This window comes from Equus asinus, chromosome 24, assembly GCF_041296235.1.
Source record: "Equus asinus isolate D_3611 breed Donkey chromosome 24, EquAss-T2T_v2, whole genome shotgun sequence".
Lineage (NCBI taxonomy): Eukaryota > Metazoa > Chordata > Mammalia > Perissodactyla > Equidae > Equus > Equus asinus.
Window position 1 is genome coordinate 59,895,945 of NC_091813.1, and position 24,768 is coordinate 59,920,712.

The 24,768-nt window shown below is 38.3% G+C and overlaps 1 protein-coding gene across 10 annotated transcripts; it reads left to right on the forward strand.

Annotated features, from left to right (window-relative positions):
• The first annotated feature begins 427 nt into the window (after nucleotides 1-427).
• On the forward strand, nucleotides 428-24,273 carry RNF146 (ring finger protein 146). 10 transcript variants are annotated; one of them, XM_044757407.2, is made up of 4 exons: nucleotides 434-573; nucleotides 10,931-11,036; nucleotides 20,304-20,430; nucleotides 22,563-24,273. In XM_044757407.2, exon 4 carries the CDS (start codon nucleotides 22,564-22,566, stop codon nucleotides 23,623-23,625), a length of 1,062 nt encoding a protein of 353 aa, XP_044613342.1. In that variant the 5' UTR covers nucleotides 434-573; nucleotides 10,931-11,036; nucleotides 20,304-20,430; nucleotide 22,563; the 3' UTR covers nucleotides 23,626-24,273. The 10 variants fall into 10 exon arrangements, with proteins under 10 accessions (XP_044613338.1, XP_044613342.1, XP_044613344.1 ...); XM_044757409.2 differs by having other exon boundaries at nucleotides 454-573; nucleotides 10,936-11,036; XM_044757408.2 differs by having other exon boundaries at nucleotides 499-689.
• Nucleotides 24,274-24,768: the final 495 nt, after the last annotated feature.

Consider the following 24,768-nt stretch of genomic DNA (forward strand, 5'->3'; position numbering starts at 1 on the left):
TTCCTATTGTCTGTTCATGGGTTGTGTAGGAGAGAGGGATGATAAACTGGAACGTCCTAGAGGTAGGTTTTTTTGTTTTGAAAGAGAATAACCAGTACTTTCCCAAGGGCTCTTCATCCAAAATGCAGCTAGGCGCGCCCAAGGGCTTCTTCTGGGTCTCCAGGCTGGGTTTATGAGCAGCACCACCTGCTGGTCCTACATGCGCCTTACTTCCTCAGCCCCGAATCTCTGGGGGACCGGCGTTCTTTCAGAGTCTTCTGCACCTAATCACAAATTACAAAAATTACAAAGCAAAACATAAAGCAACGACAGGAACCCACGCAGCCAAAAAGTAGATCCTCAAAGGCAGGAGCAGGCAAGGGCCGCGCGGCGCGCTCCGGGGCGGGGCGTGGGGAACTGCGAGGGGCGGGGCTGGCGAGAGCTCCCTGGTGCACGGCGCTGCTTCCGCCCCGCGCGGCCCCGCCCCCGCGCCGCGTCGGGCGGTCACGTGACGGCCGCGCGCGTCCCCGGCCGCTGCGGGCTCCGAGGCCGAGGAGAAAAGACTGCGAGGCGGCCGCGGCCGGGGCCCGAGAGGTGGGAGTCGGGGCGAAGCCCTCGCGGGGGCAGGGGCAGCTCTGCCACTCCGGAATCCTGACATGGGGAGAGGAGTGACGGCCCGCGGTGTCACCTCCAGTGGCGACCCGCTCCGGGTGGGCCCTCAGCGCCGGGCCTGAGGGGCGGCGGCGGGGTCAGGGGCCGGGACGGTGGTGGACGCCCTTGGGCCGGCGCGGCCGCGGCTGTGCGCCCCAAGCGACAGGGACAGCGCAGCCCTTCCCGCCGCCCCCACCGGGGCTGCTGTCGCAGGCGAGGAGACTGTGACGGGCTCGGCGCTGTCCGAGCCACCGCAGCCCCTGCCCTGGGCGACGGCCCGGAGCTGGTCACGGTCGGGGTGCGAGAGGCGGAGCAGCGGCCATTACTGCGCAGCCTCTTCCGCCGGTGTCCTCGTCGCTGCCTTTGGTGGCGGCCTGGTCCCTCCCCTCTCCCGTGGTGTCAGGCCTCTACCGGGAACCGTCTGGCCCCAGGATTTAGGGGCGGCGATGGTTTGAGGGTATCCTGCTCCCTGCTTCCCGTGTGGAGGCCTCTGCCCGGCCTTGGGTCAGATAGCAGCCGGGGCGCACCGGCCCTGCGTTTTGTCTTCTCCCAGAGTGTCTCTAGCCGTTTCTTTCTCTTCCTCTCTCCCTCCTCCTCCTGCTCAGGGTCTGGGTCTTGCCTCATCCGAAGAGTAGCCCCTCCACCGAGTCCTGGTTTAAACCCAGCGCTGCACAGTCTTCGTTGTTTTGATGGTTATTAAAGCATCGGAATCATTAAGAGATCTCTCGATACCCGTTGAGCCTCCAAAACCTCAATGCGTCTTCAAGCGGAGGCTGTTGCTTTGTTCTCGTGGCTGCTGGGTGCGGAGTTCTCTCCCTACCCCCATCCCGGCTGAGAGAGTACGGGTCTTCCTTGTTGTCGCCCTTCCGCTGTCCCTGGGCGTCTAGAGAAAGGCTGCAAAATTGTTTTGAGTTTACACACACATGCTGGCAACTAGATCTTTTTTCCTTGTAATCCATTTTCTTATATGTGTTTGTTTCTTTTCCCTAAGTGCTGTTTTAGTGAGCACTTATTGTTCAAGTTTCGAAAGTGCCTACGTTTTGTTCCAGTAATATTTTTGTAATATTAAACAGTGTGAAGTTGAGGGAGGAGAAAGCCAAGAAATAATTGAAAACGCTTTGTCTTTGTATGGTTGACATTTCAGGTGCTGGGGCGCACCCCTCCTTTGCAATGTGTGTACTTTTTAAAATAGGATGTGGAAGAATAACGTTGGCATTGAAAGCAGTATATAGTTACAGAAATTGGAAAGCTTAAGACTGTTTTTTGTCTCTTTAATAGATGGATCTATATTTAGACTTTTAAAAGACGTGGCATATAGGACGCGTGTAGAAAATGACTCGCACAAGTAACAGGGTTTATGATGTTGGCTTTGCTGTTTCTATGACCAGCAAATACTGTTTTTGTTGAGTGTCTGGGTGCTCTAAAAACACAGAAAATAGGTCAAGTAAATCTCATTGTAAACGGAAAACCGGAAGAGTGAGAGCCACTCTAGAAATAGATTTTGGATGTGTTTGTTTTGGCCTCGTATGTCTTAAATTGGAGCATTTCGTTAAGCCTGATCTTTGATTTAGAATTTATGTTTCAAATGGGCCAATGTAAGTTGTGGGAAAAATGAAAATAATGGTCAACATTTGAAGGTTTTTGTTATTTACTGGTGGTTAAAATTTGGTGGAATTGTAATCATCAGGAAAAATGTTTTTCCAACTAGCTGGTCATTAGACAAGAGGAAGAAAAAGAGAAATGGCGTTTTTTCTTTTAGGGGACATATGTCAACTGGTAAAGTATTTTATTTCAGTTTCCACCAACTTGGATTGTCGGAAGAATGGGGTAGAATGTTTTTGAAAGGATCCGAAAATGATTTCTTGATTTAATAGAAGAAAAAGATAGTATTAAATCTTTTCTTTTCACACTATTGGTCTGTTCAAAGAATATTATTTTGTGTATTAGCCATTTACTAGCGTGAAACTCCTGACACACTGTCAGTTGGGTATTGAATGCTTTTTTCCCCCAGTGTTAGTAATAGAAGGTGCTGAGCCATTTTCATTTTCTTGCCTCATTTCTGGTTGTGCCTAAGGAACCTGAGTCCACAGGCTGGATTAGGAACAATCTTTGTGGGTATGGAAACCATCTTATTAACATTCTGCTACAACCACCTGTACTTATTTATGGACTATTTAGTGTTCATGGCTTACTACTTTTGGGGTTAATTAAAACAAAACCTGTTGCTAAATGCCTGTTAATTAAAGTTTAGAATTTAGAATTACAGAAGCATAGACTAGGGTAAAATGACAGAGACCTGGGAGTTATGACTTGACCAAGGTCACACAGATAATTAGTAGCAGAGCCTTTCTTATTTACAAAATGGCTGCTGTTTGATGTGATTAAAAGACAATATTTTTCACATTCACATTTTGTGTTTTGCTAAAATAAAATATAAAGGCTGTATTTTTTGGGGGGGGGAGTGTAAAGGTTTAATGCTTGAGTATGAAGATTGTGGAGGCCTTAAATTGCCATACAGTAATGTTTGCAAAGGGAAGTGCTATACAGTAAGGGAAATAATTCTTTAAAATAGAATAGTGTAAAGTATTGGGCCCCATTTAGTTGAAATGAGTTTTGACTGAAGACTTGTTTCTCAATGTGACCTGTAAGCTGAGTTTTAACAAGGGATGAGAGGGAAAGCTAAAAATGGAAACATTAGGGCGTTTGGTTACATCTCTTGATTTGTGACTCTTTCTGAAGAAATTTTAAGTTGTATCTGTTAAATTACACCCAATTTCTCTATTCCTTTTTTTTTTTTTTGCTGGCCCTTGCTTTTTTTTTTTTGAGTTTGTATACCAAAAGGTGGAAGGTTTCCAGTGCTTTTCTTTTGTCACTGATAGCTTTTATATAGAATGTTTCCTGTTTTGTGTATTTTGCATAAATAAAGAGTAAAAACTATTTTATTAAACATTAGCTGTTAGTGATTGGAAGAATACAGGAAGTCTTCAAATCTTTATGATTTGGTTTTGTTATATGCATCTTTTCTTGATTCGTTCTTTAAAAAAGATAATCATTTATTTGAATTGGTTATCTGAAAAAAAACTTGATTTTTGTCGACCTTGTGACTGACTTGAAAGTAGAATTGTAATTAATCCTAGATATTTTCAGAGAAAATAATAGTATATACAAATAATAGTGTGAATTTGTTGAGTGGTCACAAATTATAACTAGTGCAATATTACTTCCTTTTCGGTCATACTTATGTAGTTGGTTGAGTGGGTAAATGATTTAAATCCACTAATGATCTCTAAACTCTTTTATATATTTTTAAATTTAGTCTGTCACTTTTTTCCTCCACAGTTGTTAAGAAATATTTAGTTTCAAATTTTTTTCTTTTTATGTTGCCTTCCTAGTTCATTTCTGTATAAATTTGCACCTAAAGAAGGAACCTTAACTCATTAACTAATTGATATTTGCATGTCAAAATATTTGGTATGTTTTACTGTAGTATTCATAAATTGTATGGAGTTTGGTGTATAATTTACAAATCTTCATTGCAGCAGGATTTATATATGTTTGAATTATTTATGTTTGCCAAATTAATTCTGGCCTGTGGTTAGAATTACACTGTTCTCTGTTATGTCTTTCTTGAAAGTAAAAGCCTCTCCCTTCCTCCATTTAAAAAAATCTTTAGTTTCAAATATAGAAGTTCTCTGAGGGCTACTTCACATGACCATTCTGGGTGTGACATGCCATGCTGTATGTTGTGCGCAGTTGGCATTATAATTCTCAGAGGCTATAGTTGATGAGTCAATTTGGCAGAATTGGGACCACCTAAAACAGTCAATTTTGATCACGACAGAATATGCGATTTTCTTTATCTGTGCCAGCAAAGGTGTGGGTAAAGTAACATGGAGTTCGTTTTCTTTATTCACTGATTCTTGTAGCAAATTGCCAGTTTTGTGTTTAAAAAAAATTGTCAATATGCAAAACATTCTAAACCTGCGTTGCCCACTAAGGTAGCCACTAGCAACATGGAGAAATTGAGCACTTGATATGTGTCTGGTCTGAATTGAGTTGTGTGATTTCAGTGTGTACACACACACCCACGCACATGAATGTAAAATATCACAATAACCATTTATTTATATTGAATACATGTGGAAACAGTAATGTTTTGAATATATTGGGTTAAATAAAATAAATTATTTAAATTAATTTTTATTGTTTTTAATGTGGCTAATAGGAAATTTGAAATGATGTATGTGGCTTACATGGTATTTCTATTAGATAATGCTATTTTAGACCTTTTCTCTGAGATACAGTGTATTGAAGAAAATATTTTTTTGAAAGAGATACTTGAGTTTGAATCCCATCTCCCAATATTGATAGCATTGTGATTTGGATTAAATCCTTGTGGGCTTGGGTTTCCTCATTTGTAAAATGGGCATAATCATATCTCAAAAGGTTGTTTTGAGGATTCAGTGGTATAATGGGTCTACTAGTGCTTCCTGAACTTTAATATGCATATGAGTCACCTGGAGATGATTCTGTAGGTGAGATGTGGCACTCCAGATTTTTCGTTTGTAAGGAACTCCCAGGTAATGCTGATATTCCTGGTTGGGGACCACAGTTTGCGTAGCTGGGATCTAGATTACTACATAGGTTTTAGTTCATTTTCCTTCCCCCAACCATTATTATCTATGTAGAGTCTACTTTGAAAATTATCCATGGGATATAGGAATTGGAAAAGTCATTGTAGCTTGTAAGATTTACTATAATTGGTTTTATTCTTGGATATTTTTATCTGTGTTCTGGAGAATTCATTGCAAGTGAACAATAGTTGGGTAAATGATGAGCTTGTCAAAAGATATAAAGATAGCTTGAATTTTATGTTTGTAAATGTAGTAACTCCCTCTGTTGGATTTTAAGTTCTTTAAAGAAAGGATTAGAACTTAGATATCTTTTATCTTTTGTGGCTGGATGCCTTGTTCACAATTAGAACTTAAATGTTGTGTTATGTGAGTAAATAAATTTAGGTTTTTGATATTTTATTTCTCTTAACAGTTATTTTAGGAACTTTTTCATTCATCTAACAAATATCAGTTTAAGTCAACAAAAACTGATTGGCAGTTTACTAGCCACCTAGAAGTATACAAACAGTCCCTATCTTCTTGTGGCTTGTAGTTTAATAGAAGAGTTGGAAACAAACAAATAATTTCAGTCCGTATGGTAAGTTCAGTAATAGAAGAATGTATAAAATATAGGGGAGGGAACAAGTTTTTTGGAGGTAGAGGAAGTGCTATTAGCATTCATAAGCTGTAAAAGAGATAGACTGTATCAGGCAGGAGGAAATACAGAACTACAAAAGGAAGTTTGGAGAACTATTAGTAATTTGGTATAACTAGAGTTGATCTGTGAGAGATAAATAAGACTAGAGAGTTCTTTAGGTTTCAGGTCATTGAGGCCTTTGAATGTTGTCCTTAGGAGCTTTGCCTTTTTATTGTATATGCTGGAGAGCCAGTTTAGGGCTTCACATATGGGAGGTCTATTTTGCCTTTTGAGTGTATCACTCAGAGACTTGGTGAATAAATTTGAGGGGTGATGCTGAAACAAGATAATCAGACTGAATAGTAGTCCAGGTAAGAGATGATAGAGGTGTAATCTAGGGCACTAGCAATGGCAAGACAGTAGAGGATAGATTCCAAAGGTGTTAAGGGGAAAAGTTGACAGAATTTGATGTGGTTGGTTGGAGAGAGGGGTGAGAAGAAGAATTTTCTGTTTTTCTTTATCAGCACTTATTGGTGAAGGCATGGAAGCTGAGATGTCACATTGTAAGATTCATGCAGAGATGGGGGTTTGTGGAGTACGTGTAGATGAGAAACGGTGATAAGAGGGAGTCAAGGATTCTGTTAAGAAAGAAGTTACAATGGCTGGGCTCCAGATTGGGTAGGAAAGCAAATGAGATCAGAGCTGAATAAAGGAAAGGAGGTGGTCCAGAGACTGGAGCCAGTCTCCGTGAAATTAAAGAGCAGTTTTGGGAATGAGTGAGTAAGTGACCAGCAAGGACCAGAGCTTGCAATTTGAGAGTGAGATCAAGATTTTAGAGAGGCAGCAGTTTGAGGTGGCATTTAGTTCCAAATGTGGCCATGATATTTTGTTGCTGCTGGTGGGGTGAAGTTCATTGAATTCAGGATTTGAGGAATTGAAAACGGAGGACAGTGTTTCTCAAATTGTATCGATGCATTACCTGCATTGATATCATTTGGGGTGAGATTCCTGGGTTTACACCCCTGTATACTGGCTTAGAATCTCTAGTAAGGGCCTGAGAATGCACATTTCTAACAGGCAACCTCAGTGGGGCAAATTTAAGAATCTCTGAGTTAGGTGTTGGATGGTTCATTCTCATGGATATTTTAAAGATTTTATTTTTCCTTTTTCTCCCCAAAGCCACCCGGTACATAGTTGGATATTTTTAGTTGTGGGTCCTTCTAGTTGTGGCATGTGGGATGCCTTCTCAACATGGCTTGATGAGCGGTGCCATGTCCCCGCCCAGGATCCGAACCAGCAAAACCCTGGGCTGCCAAAGCGGACCACTAGAACTTAACCACTCCACCACGGGGCGGCCCCCTTCATGGATATTTTAAATAGGTTCATAGCCGTGTGTCAGGAGTTAGGATGAAGAGGAGGGCCAATAGTGAGAAGATTAAGTCAACACCTTAAAGATTAAGAAAGGACAGTTATAGGGGATTATAGCCAATGGTAGAGACTTCAAAGAATAACTGTTTTTGTTAAGAGTAACAATGTTAGAATAGTGGAGTGTTTCCTCCTGTCTGGTGTCTGAAAATGGGCAGTTTCTGTTTTGAGTAGGCTGCAGAAGGGAAGTGAATGGAGTCTTCGGTGGTGCTATTGAACTAGGCACCTAGAGGGTAAAGTGAAAGAGTTGGGGGAGTCAGAACAACGCAGCCCACATCTGGTAAAGACTGAGTTCTAAACTCAGAGTAAAACAGATAGGTTGTTTAGAAACCCTTTTTAATCAGTTAAAAATTCTCCAGTTTTGAAACACTTTTTGTTCTGTTAAACATTTGATGGGATAAGCTGCCTTGTGTTTAAAGACCGTGTATCATATTAAAAATATTTATCTTTAAACATGAAAATCTAGATTTTTTTAGGGAGATGGATTCCCACGCTATGAGAGGCACATGGAACTGAAAGAAGATTGAGATCTCTCCTATGTTGTCATGACTGTGAGGCCTATTTTCTCTTTAGTCATTGTGTATCGTTGATTCTAAGTTCCATGTAATATGTGCCTCCTCCAGTGGGTGTGGTGAAGTGGAAGGAGGAAATACTAAACAAAAAGAAGAGGATTAGTGGCTGAGATGATTTGGTTGGTGCCTCTGGATTCCCTGGACAAGAGGCATCTTGAGAGAAGGTTGGCTTAATGGCTATAAACTTGGACATACATATAAATAGCAGAGGTCCTACTTAATGTGACCACCTAACCTTCTCACACGCTTCCTCCTTGTAGGAAGGCGATGGCTATGGATACCTTCTGTGTAGGCTACTTTGTCCATAGAGAATTTGTTTCACTTAAAGAAAATTTTTATTGTGGTAAAATATAAAATAACATGAAATTTACCATTTTAGCCATTTTTAAATGTACAAATAAATGGCGTTAATTACATTTACAGTGTTATGCAATGACCACCACGGTGTATTTCCACAACTTTTTCATCACCTCAAACAGAAACTCTGTACCCATTAAGCAGTAACTCTCTCTTTGTCCCTCTCCCTAGCCCCTGGTAACCTCTAATCTACTTTCTGTCTGTGAATTTGCCTACTTTCCATATTTTGTATAAGTGGAATCATACAACATTTGTCCTTTCGTGTCTGGTGTATTTCACTTAGCACAGTGTTTTCAGGGCTCATCTGTGTTGCAGCATGTGTGAGAACTTCATTTCTTTTTATGGCTGAATAATATTCCATTGTATTTATATACCACATTTTGTTTATTCATTCTTCTGTTGATAGGTACTTGGGTTGTATCTACTTTTTGACTTTTGTGAGTAATTCTATAGTGAAGATTGGTGTGCAAGTATCAGTTTGAGTCCCTGTTTGCAGTTCTTTTGGGTATATACCTGGGAGTGGAATCGCTGCATTATGTGGTAATTGTATGTTTAACTTTTTTGAGAAACCTCCAAACTGTTTTCCACAGTGGCTGCACTATTTTACATTCTTACTAACAGTGTGTGAAGGTTCCAGTTTCTCCACATTCTCACCAATGTTTATATTTGTTTGTTTGTTTTTCATTATAGCCATCCTAATAGATGTGAAGTGGCATATAATGGTGGTTTTGGTTTACATTTGCCTAACAACTCATGATGTGGAGCATCTTTCACGTACTTCTTGGCTATTTCTATATCTTCTTTGAAGAACTATCTACTCAAGTCTTTTGCCCCCTTTTTTTTTTTAAAGGTATGCTTTTTAGTGAGAAAGATTGGCCCTGACCTAACATCTGTTGCCAATCTTCCTCTTTTTTTCCTCCCCAAAAGCCCAGAACATAGTTATATATCTTAGTTGTAGGTCATTCTAATTCTTCTATGTGGGATGCTGCCAGAGCATGGCTTGATGAGCGGTGTGTAGGTCCATGCCCAGGATCTGAACCTGTGAACCCTGAGCTACTGAGGGGAACACGTGAACTTAACCACTTGGCCATGGGGCTGGCCTCTTGCCAATTTTTTAATTGGTTTTTTTCTTTCTTTCTTTCTTGTTTTTTTGAGGAAGATTAGCCCTGAGCTAACATCTGCTGCCAATCCTCCTCTTTTTGCTGAGGAAGACTGGCTCTGAGGTAACATCTGTGCCCATCTTCCTCTACTTTATATGTGGGATGCCTACCACAGCATGGCTTGCCAAATGGTGCCATGTCTGCACCCGGGATCTGAACTGGTGAACCCTGGGCTGCTGAAGCAGAAGATGTGCACTTAACTGCTGTGCCACTGGGCCAGCTACCTAATTGGTCTTTTTCTTGTTAAGTTGTAGTTCTTTATATATTCTGGATATTAAACCCTCATCAGATAAATGACTTGTAAAGATTCTCATTCTGTAGGTTGTCTTTTTACTTGCCTGACAATGTCCTTTGATATACAAAAGTTTTTAATTTTGATCAAGTCCAATTTATCTATTTTTTCTTTTGTTCGTGCTTTTGGTGTCATATCTAGGAATCCATTGCCAAATCCAGGGTCATGGAGATTTATCTCTATTTTTTCTTCTAAGAGTTGTATGGTTTTACCTCTTATATTTAGGTTGTTGGTCCATTTTGAGTTAATTTTTATGTATGGTGTGAAGTAGGGGGTCTGACTTCATTCTTTTTCATTTGGAAATTCAATTGTCCCAGCATTTATTGAAGAGACTATTCTTTCCTCCATTGAATGGAGTTGGCACCTTTTTTGAAAATCAAATGGCCATAGATATATGGGTTATTTCTGGACTCTTCTCTTCTATTGGTGTATTTGTCTTTCCTTATGCCACTACTACATTGTCTTGATTACTGAAGCTTTGAAATTGGAAAGTGTGAGTTCTCCAACTTTGTTCTTTTTTTTCAAGGTTGCTTTCGTCATTTCGGGTCCCTTACATTTCCATATGAACTTGATGATTGACTTTTCTTCCATTTCTGCAAAAAAAGGCTGTTAGCATTTTGATAAGAATTATGTTGAATCTGTGGATCACTTTGGGTAGTATTGTGATCTTGATAGTCTTCAATCCATGAACACTAGCTGTCTTTCCATTTATTTAGCTCTTTAATTTCTTTCAGCAGTGTTTCTTGGTTTTCAGTGTACAAGTCTTTTACCTCTTCAGTTAAGGTGATTCCTAGTTATTTCTTCTTTTAGATGCTATTATAAATGGAATTGCGTTTTTGATTTCCTTTTTGGATTGTTGACTGCTAGATATAGAAATGCAGTTGACTTTTTTGTGCATTGAACTTGTAACCTGCAATTTTGCTGAATTTGTTTATTAGCTCTAGTAGCTTTCTTGGAGATTCTTTGGGATTTTCTGTATAGAGAATAGAGATAATTTTACTTCTTCCTTACCAATTTGTATGCCTTTCCTGTCTTTGTCTAATGTATTTGCTCTGTCTAGAACTTCCAGTATAGTGTTCAATAGCAGTGTTGAGAGAAGGCATGCTTCTCTTGAAATTTTTTCACTTTTAAGATAAAATTTGCCACTCAGTTTTGTTAAATGAAAGGATCATACATAATCGACTGATTTTGTTGATCTTAATTAGTATGTGGAAAAGTTAATGTTGAGATTTTTTCTTTTGCAGCACAGGATGAACCAGCAGTGGAAGAGAAAATCCTGCCAACTGGCTGAGTGAAGATGCTGTTTTAGTTTTGTGACAGGCATCTGTGGGGTCTGTAATAGGAATGAATGTAAGTATGGCGTCATCATGGTTTTTCCAAAGCTGCAGTAAATTAAGTGAATTCCTGTAAAATGCAAAAAATCAAGTATCTGTCATATTTACTTCTAATTATACAAAATGAGCATTTTGTATTGACTTACAGATATTTTATTGAGTTAGCAGTTTTATTCACATTAGATTATTGTTAATGTAGATAATCCAAAAATCTCCTCATAGGGAAAAATCTCTGTAAAGTAAAACTGAAGACAGAGGAATTTGCTCATAGGAGGCTAAAAAACTGGAAAGATCTCCAGGTCTTCTAGGTTCTGCTTTCTCTTTACACAGTAATTTACTTAACCAAACTAGACAGACAGTGCTAGCTTTTATAAATAAGAAAGACTTAGGAGTTGTAAAATACTAGTTATTAAAAGCTTGTTTCACTAAATTAAATTGATTTTTTAAAAATTGACTTTTTAAAAATTTAGTACATTATTACATTTTAATTCATATTGAATTCACTTGAGTCCCCAGTTTTACTAGTTGTGTTTTGCTATCATCTAGTCTTTGTGAAATATGCTTTAAAATGTTACACTATCTTGATCTTGCCCATATTGAACTTTATTCTATTCTTGGTGGAACATTTTTACATGATGAACATCATAGTTCTATTTTCCAAGTTAATATGAACACTGTCCAGTTTGATGTTACTCAGGAAAAATGCAGTGAACATTTTACTGACTTTCACAGACTTAGTAATCACAGTGTTCAAAATAGTGGGCCAAAGAGTGACCCTTGTAGATATTATTTCACATGTTCTCCCAGTTTGACATATAACTATTGCTATGTACTTTTTCAATATGATGCTTTGATTATATATTCCCTTTAAAAGTATGACCATATCATTCTTAGTGTTGAGAATTTGATAAAAGAAAAATGAAACCAATAAGCATTTTTCTTTAAGTTGGGGCTAATATATCTTTTATTTAATCCTGTTCGTATGTTACCTGTCTGTCTGTATATAGACATACTGTGTTTTACTGTGCTTCGCTTTATTGTGCTTCACTGATACTGCGTTTTTCACAAGACCCTCCACCAGCAAAAAGATTATGACTTGTTGAGGGCTCAGATAATAGTTAGCATTCTTTCGCAATAATGTATTTTTTAATTAAGATATGTAAATTGTGTTTTTGGACGTAATGCTATTGCACACTTAATATACTACAGTATAGTATAAACGTATATTTTATATGTACCGGGAAACCAAAACATTGGTGTGACTCACTTTATTGAGATATTCACTTTATCATGGTGGTCTGGATCTGACCCTGCGTATCTTCAAGTTATGTCTGTACATATACAGTCATGTGTCACTTAATGATGGGTGTACATTCTGAGAAATGTGTCGTTAGGTGATTTTGTCAGTTGCATGAACATCATTGAGTGTACCTACACAAACCTAGATGGTATAGCCTACTACAAACCTAGGTTATATGGTACTAATCTTAAGGGGACGAGCAGCGTATGTGTGATCTGTCATTGACTGAAACGTTGTTATGCGGTTCATAACTGTATATATTTTTATTTTGTAGGTCAGATAGTCTAGGTGCTGGCCATAAAGAAACTAGACTATGGTGTAGTAAGTGAGACATGTATATAATTAATAAGCAGTGGAAGAAATGCCATATTGAGGTAACAATGAAATGCTTTTGGAACTGAGAGGACTTCTTCCATCTGAAGGGTTCAGAGTGAACAGAAGAACTTTTGGCTTGGTCTTAAAGAATGAATAGAATTTTAACAATCTGAGAAAATTAGGAAATATTTTTCAAGCCAAGGGAATGAGAAGGGCACAGCTGCCTAAACATCAAGGCATCTTCGGGGAGTTGAGGAGCAATCTCATGTGGTAGGAGAAAGAGACTTCAAAGTTAGTATAGGGAATGAGTGTGTAATTAGTACCTACTGCATTGCCAGGTGCTTACTGGGCATTTTACTTGGATCATTGAATTTAATCACTGAAAGACAGTAGTAACATCATTTACTGATGAAGAAACAGAGAGATGAAGTCATTTGCCCTAGGTCAGTGTTTACCAAATTTCTTTAAGAATAATTCCCTGGGGCACTTGTTAAAAACACAGATTTTTAGACTCTAACCCAGATATGTCCACATTTCCAGGGAAGAGCACACCAGCTAATTCTTACCTTTAGAGAAGTTTGGGAAATTCTGTTCTAGGTCAACACGGTGAGAATAAATGATGGAGCCAGGATTTTAGCTAAGTCTGTTTTACTCTAAAGGTTGTGTCAGTGTACTTGAAAGCTAATGCTTAGGAATTTGGATTAGATTATGTAGGCAGTAGGAAACTATTGAAGATTGAGCAGAGAGAAGACTAATTAGACATGATTGAACTGAGGATAGATGAGAGGGAGAAAGGACGGAAGTCAGGGAGGCTACTTGCAAAGTCGATATTTTGTACAAGAGTGTGTCCAGGAGGCCAGAATTAGGGTTACAGGCTTTGGGAATGAACAGGACACATTGTCAAGAAGTTTCTGTCATAGAAAAGAGAAGTGGCCAAGCAGTAGGGGAGCACTGAGAATGGCTTCAAGTTGTATCCAAGATGGAGAACAAAGGAAGAGGATGCAGGTTGAGAGGAACAGAGGATTTTATTTTAGTCATGTTTGATTTCAGGTGCCTGGAGAATGTTGAGGCAGACGTTTTGAAAACGGAATTGGAATTATAGGTCTTAGGTGGAATGGTTCTGGATATTGGATTTTGGGAGTCATGTAGGTGTATATTAGTTTGAAATAATCAGTAGATTGTCTAGGCATAGCATATAGTGTGAAAATAGGGCCATCCGCAGAGCCCTTGTGAGGAATACTAGTGATTAAGGGTAGCTAGAGAAGATAGAAAAAAATGAAATAGAAAGGAGAATTGAGAGAGAGAGTACCATCTTGGAAGTGAAGAGTGTAAAGTTTTAGGAAAAAAGTTGGTGGTTAACTGAATGATAATTCAGTGCAATGAGATCAAATAGCTTAAGACCAAAAGAGAACATTAGATTTAGCCTGTTAGTTGATTTTGAAATTTAGCAGTAGAGAATATTGATTAAGATCTTGGAGGAATTGGGATGCACTAACACCAGAAATTGAGGGGTTAGCTGTAAAAACAACTAGCAGTACCCCATCCCGAGCCAAGAGGAATGATGATAAAGTAGCATGAAGATAAAGATAAATTCTGAGGATCCATTCTTATCTAATTTCTTAATGATGAAGGAGTCCAGGATATCTTTTAACTATAAGGTTGGAAGTTTTGTAATAGTTTTTGGGGAGAACAGGGAAATCAAAATAGCTAGTCAGTATATGGTGCTCACAAGTTTTGCACCATACATTTCACTACAAAAGTGGAAATTTTCATGAGTTGGAGAGTAAAAGTTCTCTCCTTTCTTGACCCTTCTTTTTTGCAACTGTCTCCCTTCATGGCTTTTGTGGTGGTGATCTCTCTCTATTCCCCATCCGTCTCTGACCATTCCTTACATCTTTTGCAGACTGTTTTGCCTCACTTATAAATGTTGGAGTAGTCCACGGTTCTGTGGTTGGCCCTTTTTTGTCTGCTCTTTCTATGGGTTTAATTTGGGCATTCATCCATTTTCATGTCTCCAAGAACCGTGTATGTATTGGTGACTCATCAGATTTCTTTCAGCTTAGATTTCTTCAGAGTACCAATCCAGTAAACTCAACTATCATCTGCCTATCTTTATCTGGGGACCTTATAAATATCTCAGAGCCATTATGTCTGAGATGAAACTCTCCTCAAATGCTGAGTCTTAATGGATGGTGCATTTCTGTTTCCTTAGTATTTCCTATATTCTATTCTTGGAATCTTACATTTGCATCCTCCCTCCCATTATCTTATACCTAGATTACCATAAATCCTAGTTTCCTTTTTACCCCATGCCATCAAGTCTTTCTCCAAACTGCTGTCCAAATGATCTTGGTAAATTACTGGACTGTCACTTCCTAACATGAAAGCTTTCGGTGAATTCCTTTTGCCTCCTTAGGGGTTCATAGAGATCTTTGAACCCCTTCAAATTATATTTAAGATTTCATCAAACTCTTAATAAGCCTGTGACCTAAAAATGTTAAAACCATTGACATTTAGAATAAATGTTTAAACTCATTAAGATAGCACAATGTACAGCACTTAGTCTTGCATGATACATTTCATCCATTCAAAACGTCTCTTTCCCCTCCCTGCTAGTTACCATTTCTTCCTTTGTGCTCTCTGGTATCTTACGTCTATCATAAAACCAATAAGTAATGCATGTGTTCTTTAATTTACCTGCTCCTACACTTCGATGGCAAGTATTAGTATGCATCTCCTTCCTAGTGCCATGGGTGTGGTGGATACTCAAGTACTTTGTTCAAAATTGAAAGGGAATAAAGGGAAATTCTGAAAGCGACAGAGAGCTCTTGAGGCAGGTGATATAAATTTCATTCCTTTATCAGTCTGTGAAATTTCTTAGTAACTGGTTGAAACTTTATCTTTCCTGAAATTATTGACATAGTTCTTACATTTAGATAGCCATAATTATTTTGGAGGCAATCTGTAGCAGTTAAGACCTGGATTTGAAACTGAGATTTGAAGTTGCCTCAGTCGCTTATGAACTAAGTACTGTGGCTTTGGGCTGAGCTTTCTGTACCTCAATTTCCTCATCTGTAAAATAAGGAAAACAATGGACCCACTTTATAGGGTAATGCGAGGATTAGATGTAAAGTGCTTCAAACAGTGCTTGGCACATATTACACAATCAGTAAATGTTAGTTGTTATATTTTAATATAATAGAAATATGCATCAACAAACACCCAACAGAGATTAAATACTCACCATTTACAAGACACTGAATAATTTGAAAAGTTAAGAATTTTGTCTCAAGGTCTTAGGAATGGTCATTGTTAAAATTGAAATTTTTAAGGTGTATTTTTAACTTGTATTAAACTTCAAACTCCTTTTATTCTAGCAGAGCTAAAGATTTGAGGAATTTTTTCTTTTAGAAAATAGTCAAAGTTTTGGGAAGGAAGTTGACATTCTTTTTTGATAGGTCTGCACGGCTCAAAAGGTGGTGTGTTAACTTATTCTTTGTTCCCTTTTTTGTGTTTGTAATTACATTTGGAGCCCAGACTTTTGAAAATCTGATTTTTTTAATGGTTTTTTGTTTTGGAAGATTGGCCCTGAGCTAACATCTGTTGCCAATCTTCCCCTTTTTTTTCCCCTCCCCAAAGTCCCCCAGTACATAGTTGTATATCCTAGTTGTAGGTCCTAGTTTTCCAGATGGGATGCCACCTCAGCATGACAAAATGTGTGGTGCTAGGTCCACACCCAGGATCTGAACCAGCAAACCCTGGGCCACTGAAGTGAGCATGTGAACTTAACCAGTCGGCCATGGTGCTGGCCCCTGATTTTTAATATTTGGAATTTTTATTGCTGGCTAAAAAGTTCTTCAACACTATGTAAGCTGAAGACCTTTTTCACTTATAGTAATTTTACCTTTCTTTGACTAGGTGTCTTCAAGAAGATTAAACAAAATCTGAGTGCTTGGAGATTTCCACTAACTCTTTCCATATCTCTCTGTATTTTGTCTTCTTGAACAGAAGGCTTACAAGTATTAGTAGACACTTATGTGTCTTCCAGAAATATTTTATATAGTTTGTCTATGGGAAGAAGAAGAATGGGATTTATGTTTAAAAGTTCTAATATCTTATTAAGAATTCAGTTAGTAAAAAAATCTTTGAAAATGAGTGCTATGTTTATTATGTTCTTCAGCGGAGTTGCATTAACTTCACTCCAAATTTCTATGTATTAAATTTCTCTTAGTTTAGTAACCAGGAAATAAACTCCCTTTTTCAAAATGACCTCTGGAGTTTCCTAAGATATTAGTTAGGGAATACCTCTCTTTGATTAGCATTAACTCTCTAAAATCCTTGCTCTACAAAAAAGAAAAAATAAGCATTTCTTATTTACATATTGGTATGATCTTTTGCACACATTTAGCCTCCAGCCTATTTGAAGATCATGAAACTATGCAAAATAGAGACTTTGTAGGGTAGATTAAAATGATAAAAATAATCTTGAAGTGTATGTTTTACAGGCCAGCTAGAGGTTTGGGTCTCTTTGTCTTTCTCTTGTTATATAGCTTAGTTGTATCTTGTCCACTGTTTGTGCCTCAGCCAGAATTATGTAAGCAGTATCTACTACATTTTTCTCCCCATTTCTTAGTTGGTGACAGACTAACAGTATACTTGGTGGGCTAAAGAGAATCAGAATTTAAAAGTTGTAAATTCACAGTTGAAAGTACTTCAGATGAAATAATGAAGCTTTAGGGTCTGGTGTCTGTTTCCTGATGAAGTTTATCCACTCTTGACTTCATTCTATTGAGGAAACTGAAATACCTGCCCAAACAGGACTGTTTTGCCTTTTCAATGTGTGGCTTTTACAGTTTGTGCCTTCCCCTGGGGTGGTGCTGTTTCTAGTTTTGAAATTACATGTTTAGGTTTATTCATGCAGGTAAGAGTAAGAGTCATGTAAAATATTGATCATATTCAACAGGGTGGAGAGTACTATTTTTAGATTGAAAACTTCATTTTTTGCAGATAAGCTAACTTGCATCTGATGGAAAATAGACTTTTTTGGGTCAGTTTTACTTAAATACATCAGGTTTTGAAATTATGTATTTTTTTAAATGTATGGCATTCATTCCAAGTTACATATTGGATATTTTGTTTACATTTTACAAGGCTTTATTTTTCTTTGTTAAAAAAATTTTAGAGGGTGGCCCAACGGCGTAGCTAACACAAATTTTAGCTCAGGGCTAATCTTCTTAAAAAAAATTCTTTTTAACTTTATTGTCCTGTCCTTTGCCCAGAAAGTACCTAGATCGTTTAGGATGTGGACTTGTTTATGTATAAGATCTTGCTGCTGTTTTTCCAAAGTAGTGATGAGAAGTAGCTTATTTCTCCATTTTGTCTTATGAATGGAATCAAACATCTTTCTTACCCATTTAAATTACTACTTGTGGTTGGATGCCTTTCTTAGTTTCTTTTTCTTTTTTGGGGCTTTAAATAAATAGGGAAATTTAGAAAAAGATTTTTCAGAATTTCATTGACAACTAATTTATTTGTCCTAAATTGAAAGAATATATTGTTTCCCCTTCTACCGCTAATTTTAGTTGTTTTTGTTGCCAGGATGTTTAAAGTTATCCAGAGATTTACATGTAGCAATAGGACCTGATGAATTAAAACTAGGTAGCCAATCCCTTAAAATTATAATCATTTTCACAGTTACTCTTTCCCTGAGATTGACCTGTATGTAGCTTTTGCCAATAAACAGAAAAGTGAGAATGAGAAGCTAAATTCAGTTAGCAAATATTTATTATATACTTTGTGGTGAGCATGTATTAGATATTGTAGAAGAGGCTTTCAAAAACACAGTTTTATGGTTTCACCTAATTTATTGTCACTTTACAAGAATTTTGAGTCAAAACATGAGTTATTCTCATTTTACTGATGAGAAAACTGAAGTCCCAGAAGCATGGTGTGAGTGTTGTGATTTTTTTTTCTAACCAATTAAAAGTACATTGGGCGCTGCTTATAGTATTTGGCAGAATTGAAAGTAATATACATGGGCTGTTACCACAGTGTAAAATTACCTGGGGCAGACAAAAGTATTCTGAATTTTTTGCCAAATGACAAAGGAAATAGGTGGTACTTTGTCTCTTGCCCTTTGAGGAAATACTAAGACTGTATTTAAGAAATACATAGGAGTTTTTGAGAGTCTAACAAAATGTGTTGGTGCACAGGGGTTGGCCCAGTGGCATAGTGGTTAAGTTCATGTGCTCTACTTTGGCAGCCTGGGGTTCGCCATTTCAGATCCTGGGTATGGACCTACTCACCACTTATCAAGCCACGCTGTGGCAGGTGTCCCACATAAAAAGTAGAGGAAGACGGGCATAGATGTTAGCTCAGGGCTAATCTTCAAAAAAAAAAAAAAAAAAGTGCTGTGCACAGCCAGTTCTTTTTAGGGGAAATAGGTGGGGGACACTAACGGAGAGTTGAGAAGTATGTGGTTTCACTTGTAACTTAGATGTTTAGTTCCAAGGTCTTTGAAAGCAAGGGTTTATCTCAGAATATTTTGAAGCTCCTGTAGTGCCTAACACATATTAAGAGGTCATATTTGGTTGACATAGGTTAGGAAAAAGTTGTACTTTACTAGTTTCTGTAACCTAGAGTTTCTGGTTAAGGAATTGATTGGCTATGTAATTAAAGGTTGAAAAAAAGAGTTTGGAAAGTAAGCATTTCATAGTGATCAGTTTTCCAGTGAGACTGTGTGTTGCTGCTTTTTCTAGATGAGTGCAGCTTTTTCAAAACACTTAGTATCGTTTTGAACCTTGCTTATTGAGGAACCTAGGACACAGAAAAAGCAGTAAGAGAATGGATTGTTGTCTGATCGAATGTGCTGTGATGAATCCTAATATTATTCAAGTTTTGATAAGTGTAAACATTTTTACTCACTACCCTTTCCGTAACCACTGGAGCCATTTTTGAGTGCTTGATCTTGGAAAAAAGCAAAGATCCTCATTAGAATTAAATTATAAATGTTTCATGTTTCAAATGGTGAATCAACTGGTACTTGTCACTCACTTAAAGTAGCAGTTAGTTAATGGTTTATAATCTCTGAGATCTTCACCTCCATTTCTCAATCTTTTTACTTATCACTGGTCTACTCCATCAGTTTTTCCCCTTTTAAAATGTCTGTGGTTTCCTATTATTATGGGATAAAATCAAATCAGATGTTTCTTTAGCAGAGCGCAGTAAGGCCTTCATGGTCTAGCTTCTGATTCCCATTACAGCTTTATCTCCTGCTGTTCCATTGCTGATTTAACTCAGTGTCTTGAGTCTCCTGCACTCCCCAGCCTCCTCTGTACCTCAAGCTTTATAACCTGTGTCCATCCTATCTCTCCCCCATCAGTATTACTTTTAATAAGTATTCCTAACATATTTTGATTACTGTAGGAATCAGGCCATCATGTGATTATCTGCTTGCTTGCATGTATGTTTCCTTACTTAACAGAGAAGGTGTGTGTCTTACTCATCTTTAAATCTATCAGTACTCAGCATTGTATATGGACCGTAGTAGTTGTTTAATAAATGTTGATCTGAATCAATAAGGCAGAAGTTCCAAATTTTATGCCAGCATTTAAGCCCCATAAATTCCAACTTGACAGACTTTTTTCTCTCTCTCTCCTTCCTCTTCAGGGCAACTTGGATATTCATGTCATTTTTCCCCTTGGTCTTGCATGATTGTAACGGGTGTGGAGCTTTGGTGATTACAAAGTGTATTTTTGACTCTTTTCACATAAGTTTTATAAACTCTGATTTGCAGGTAAGGAAATTTAGACAAAGGGTTTAATTTAGCCCAGCACTGGTGTCACTGTATAACAGCTGCCTTAAGCCAAAGTATCCTTTGGCCCTTAGCCAGCTGCAGCTATTCATTATGTAGTCTTCAGTTTGCTTCTTCAGGGCTGATCTTTAAATGCACTGACAATTTTTATACATTCCCAAGGTATGCTCAAGTAAATGCTTTAAAAAAATATTTATCAGTCCAGTGGCTTAACTTGCTGTTATTTAAAATAAAATAAAACGTAGAAATCTGTTTTATAGTATCACATATTCATATTATTCTTTGAAAATTTATATTCATTTTCTTAGCAAATATTGAATGTTCTCTATCTGCCAGATCCCACATGGGAATACAGAGATGAGCCAGAAGTGACCTGTCCCCTGCCCCTTTAAAGCCCACTTGCTTTAAGGGAAGACTGACAATAACAAAGTAATCACACAAATAAGTACAACATCGCAATTCTGATAACTGCTAGGAATGACAAGTGCATAGTAGCAAGAAGTTAAAAAACTAGGATGATTTGGCCTAGTCATGGAGGCTTTTTCAAGAGGGGTATAACATGGGTAGTAGTTTGCCCATGGTGGGTGGTGGGAGGCAGGAAGTAAGGAAATCTTCCATAGAAAGAAAACCTAGGTTTGGAGAGAATAGCTAGTATGGCTGGAAGCCTGATCAAAGGGAGGTTTGATATGAGATGAGGCCAGGCTGGCATAGGAGTGGGGGCCCGATCACGCAGGGTGTACATATCCTGGTCTTTATCCAAAAGTCAACATTTTTAGGGAAGGGGTAAGGCTGGACCAATTAAAAAGCGTATACAATAATTTAATAAGCAGTGTTTACTTGGTGGCTAGGGAAAGAGAGAGATGGATAGTAGATAGATTCAGGAGATATTTAGGAGACAGTTGATAAGACCTGATGTTTTGGACGGGGAGGGGTAGGAGAAGGGCAGTTTCAATGGTGGCTTTTTGGCTTGGATAAGCAGATGGATAGTGGTGTCACCAGAGGGGCTTTTAGGGAATAAATAAGGAGGAAACAGATCATGAGTTTAGTTCTTGTGCCTTTAAGACATCCAAGAAGAGACCTGAAATGATGATAGCAATCTGTGAGTCATTTGTATATAGGTAACAGTTGAAGCCATGAGTATAGATGAGATGATCTTGAAAGAGTACAGCAAGAAGAGCATATGGTTTAGAAAAAGGCAACAACAAAGGCCATTAGAAGAGAGATCTTCATGGAGGGGAATGAAATGAGTGGTCTAACCAGTGTTTTTAGATATACAGAAGGGAAAGGGAACTTCTTAGATTTCAGCTTTGGTCTTAATTTCATATGGTCTACTTGTCAAGTACTAAAAGTATATTAATATATGGCAATATTTGCAAAATTGCCACTTAGTAATATCCTAAAAGCCTACAAAATTGTCACTTTCTGTAATTGTAATTTCAGTTACTTTTAGCCATTTTCTGTTTTTCTAACTACTTTCCAGACTGTGAAATCAGTCTAGAATGGATTGTGCCTTTTTAAATCTTTGCATTTAGTTTTTTTTTTTTTTTCAAAGATTGGCACTTGAGCTAACATCTGTTGCCAATCTTTTTTTCTTCTTCTCCCCAAAGCGCCCCCAGTATACAGTTGAATATTCTAGTTGTGAGTGCCTCTGGTTGTGCTATGTGGGACACCGCCTCAGCGTAGCCTAATGAGTGGTGCCATATCCGTGCCCAGGATCCGAACTGGCAGAATCCCGGGCCGCCAAAGTGGAGCACATGAACTTAACTGCTCGGCCATGGGGTTGGCCCCTAATTCTATCTTAAGAGTTCTGTGACTGAGTAGAAATGGTATATTTATTTAAAATCTGTGATTGGATTTTTTTTTTTTTGCCTAACAATTGTATGCCTCATTGCCCCTGACAAGTAAAAGTTAAAGGCATACAAATCAAAAAGATTTTTGTACACAAGAGTTTTTTTTCTCTACTTTCATCTTTGTATCACCATTGTCTAGTATGTGGCTTGCATATAATGCATATAAAAGGTACTTCGTAAGTGTTTTCTGAATTGTTGAATTAAGATATTGGAAGAGTTAAAACACGATTTTCATATTATACGTATTTTTTCTCACTTTCATAGGATGGCTGGCTGTGGTGAAATTGATCACTCAATAAACATGCTTCCTACGAACAGGAAAGCGAATGAGTCCTGTTCTAATACTGCGCCTTCTCTGACTGTCCCTGAATGTGCCATTTGTCTGCAAACATGTGTTCACCCAGTCAGCCTGCCTTGTAAGCATGTTTTCTGCTATCTGTGTGTAAAGGGAGCGTCATGGCTTGGAAAACGATGTGCCCTCTGCCGACAAGAAATTCCCGAGGATTTCCTTGACAAGCCAACCTTATTGTCACCAGAAGAACTCAAGGCAGCAAGTAGAGGAAATGGTGAATATGCATGGTATTATGAAGGAAGAAATGGATGGTGGCAGTATGATGAGCGCACTAGTAGAGAGCTGGAAGATGCTTTTTCCAAAGGTAAAAAGAGTACTGAAATGTTAATTGCCGGGTTTCTGTATGTTGCTGATCTTGAAAATATGGTTCAATACAGGAGAAATGAACATGGACGTCGCAGGAAGATTAAACGAGATATAATAGATATACCAAAGAAGGGAGTAGCCGGACTTAGGCTGGACTGTGATGCTAATACCGTAAACCTCGCAAGAGAGAGCTCTGCTGATGGAGCGGACAGTGTATCAGCACAGAGCGGAGCTTCTGTTCAGCCTCTAGTGTCTTCTGTAAGGCCCCTGACGTCAGTAGATGGTCAGTTAACAAGCCCTGCAACACCATCCCCTGATGCAAACACTTCTCTGGAAGACTCTTTTGCTCATTTACAACTCAGTGGAGACAGCATAGCTGAAAGGAGTCATAGGGGGGAAGGAGAAGAAGATCATGAATCACCATCTTCAGGCAGGGTACCAGCAGCAGACATCTCCATTGAAGAAACCGAATCAGACGCCAGTAGTGATAGTGAGGATGTATCTGCACTTGTTGCACAACACTCCTTGACCCAACAGAGACTTTTGGTTCCTAATGCAAACCAGACAGTATCAGATCGATCAGGAACTGATCGATCAGTAGCAGGGGGTGGAACAGTGAGTGTCAGATCTAGAAGGCCTGATGGACAGTGCACAGTAACTGAAGTTTAAATAAATTAAGTCTTCAGCTCCATGCTCAAGGTGATCTGTAAATTTTTGCCCACGTAACCTTACACACTCATCCCTAGTAGTGCATTTCGGGAGTTGGGGTGGGAAGGGGTATGGGAAGGACAGGCCTGTAATTAAAGCGTCTAACATGTCTCTGTTGAGAAATTTATTTAATGTAAGGAACTGGGGTGTTAATAGTTGTGAGCTCTTTAGTAATAACCCAGTTTTCTTGAGGCCTGTTTATTTTATAGTTTTTAAAAAAATTTCTTCAGTTCTTTTGGCCAGCGTCTGTGTATTATCTGTGCATTGACAGTCCCATCTGACTCTTGCATTTTGTCTTTTTTTTTCTGCATGGATTGACATAAAACCATTACTAAAATTTGGCACCTATGAGATGTCTGGTATCAGTATGAACAGGAAGCTTAATTAATGTGAGAATAGATGACTAACAACTATTTAATAGTAGTCACTGAGCTGGACATGTAAAGACACCAGCTGATACCTTAGGATTCGGAATCCCGTCTGTAGCTCACTCATGGCACCCCATGGGCTTTGCTGTCTAGTCCTCGTAGTTTGAGGTTCTCTTGATTTGCATTGTTCTTTGATTACAGAATTTATAATTTAATAAATACTAGAGTTTATCAAAAATAATTTGTCTCTTGTTTGAGTCTGGAAAGGGGATGGAAACATTTTGACATTGGTGGCCAAAGGTCACTAAAAAGGTGGTGTTTTGAATTAATGATATTCAGCTTAAAGAGTCACCTGCTCAGAAATGTTTGATTTCTTTACAAAGGATATTTAAACACAATCTAATCTACAGGCAATATTCATGGAATAAACATGTATGGCAGTAAACCTAGAGCCTGTGAGACTTAAATTGCTTAAATAACTGATAGTAGAGACCACATATGTTTTAGATTTTCCTTGCCGGTCTTCATTAGTGATCTAACACTAATCTGAATTAAATGCTAGACTTATTTATAAACAGCATTAGTAGAAACAAATTCACTTTACACAAAATGTTGTAGAATCTAGGGCACGGTAGAAAGTGTTGGGTTAATTTGGTAATCTGGAATTTGGTTCTGAAAAAGAGTAATGGGAGTTTGTCTCTATTTTCCTAACTCAGAACAGTAAGATCATATTGAT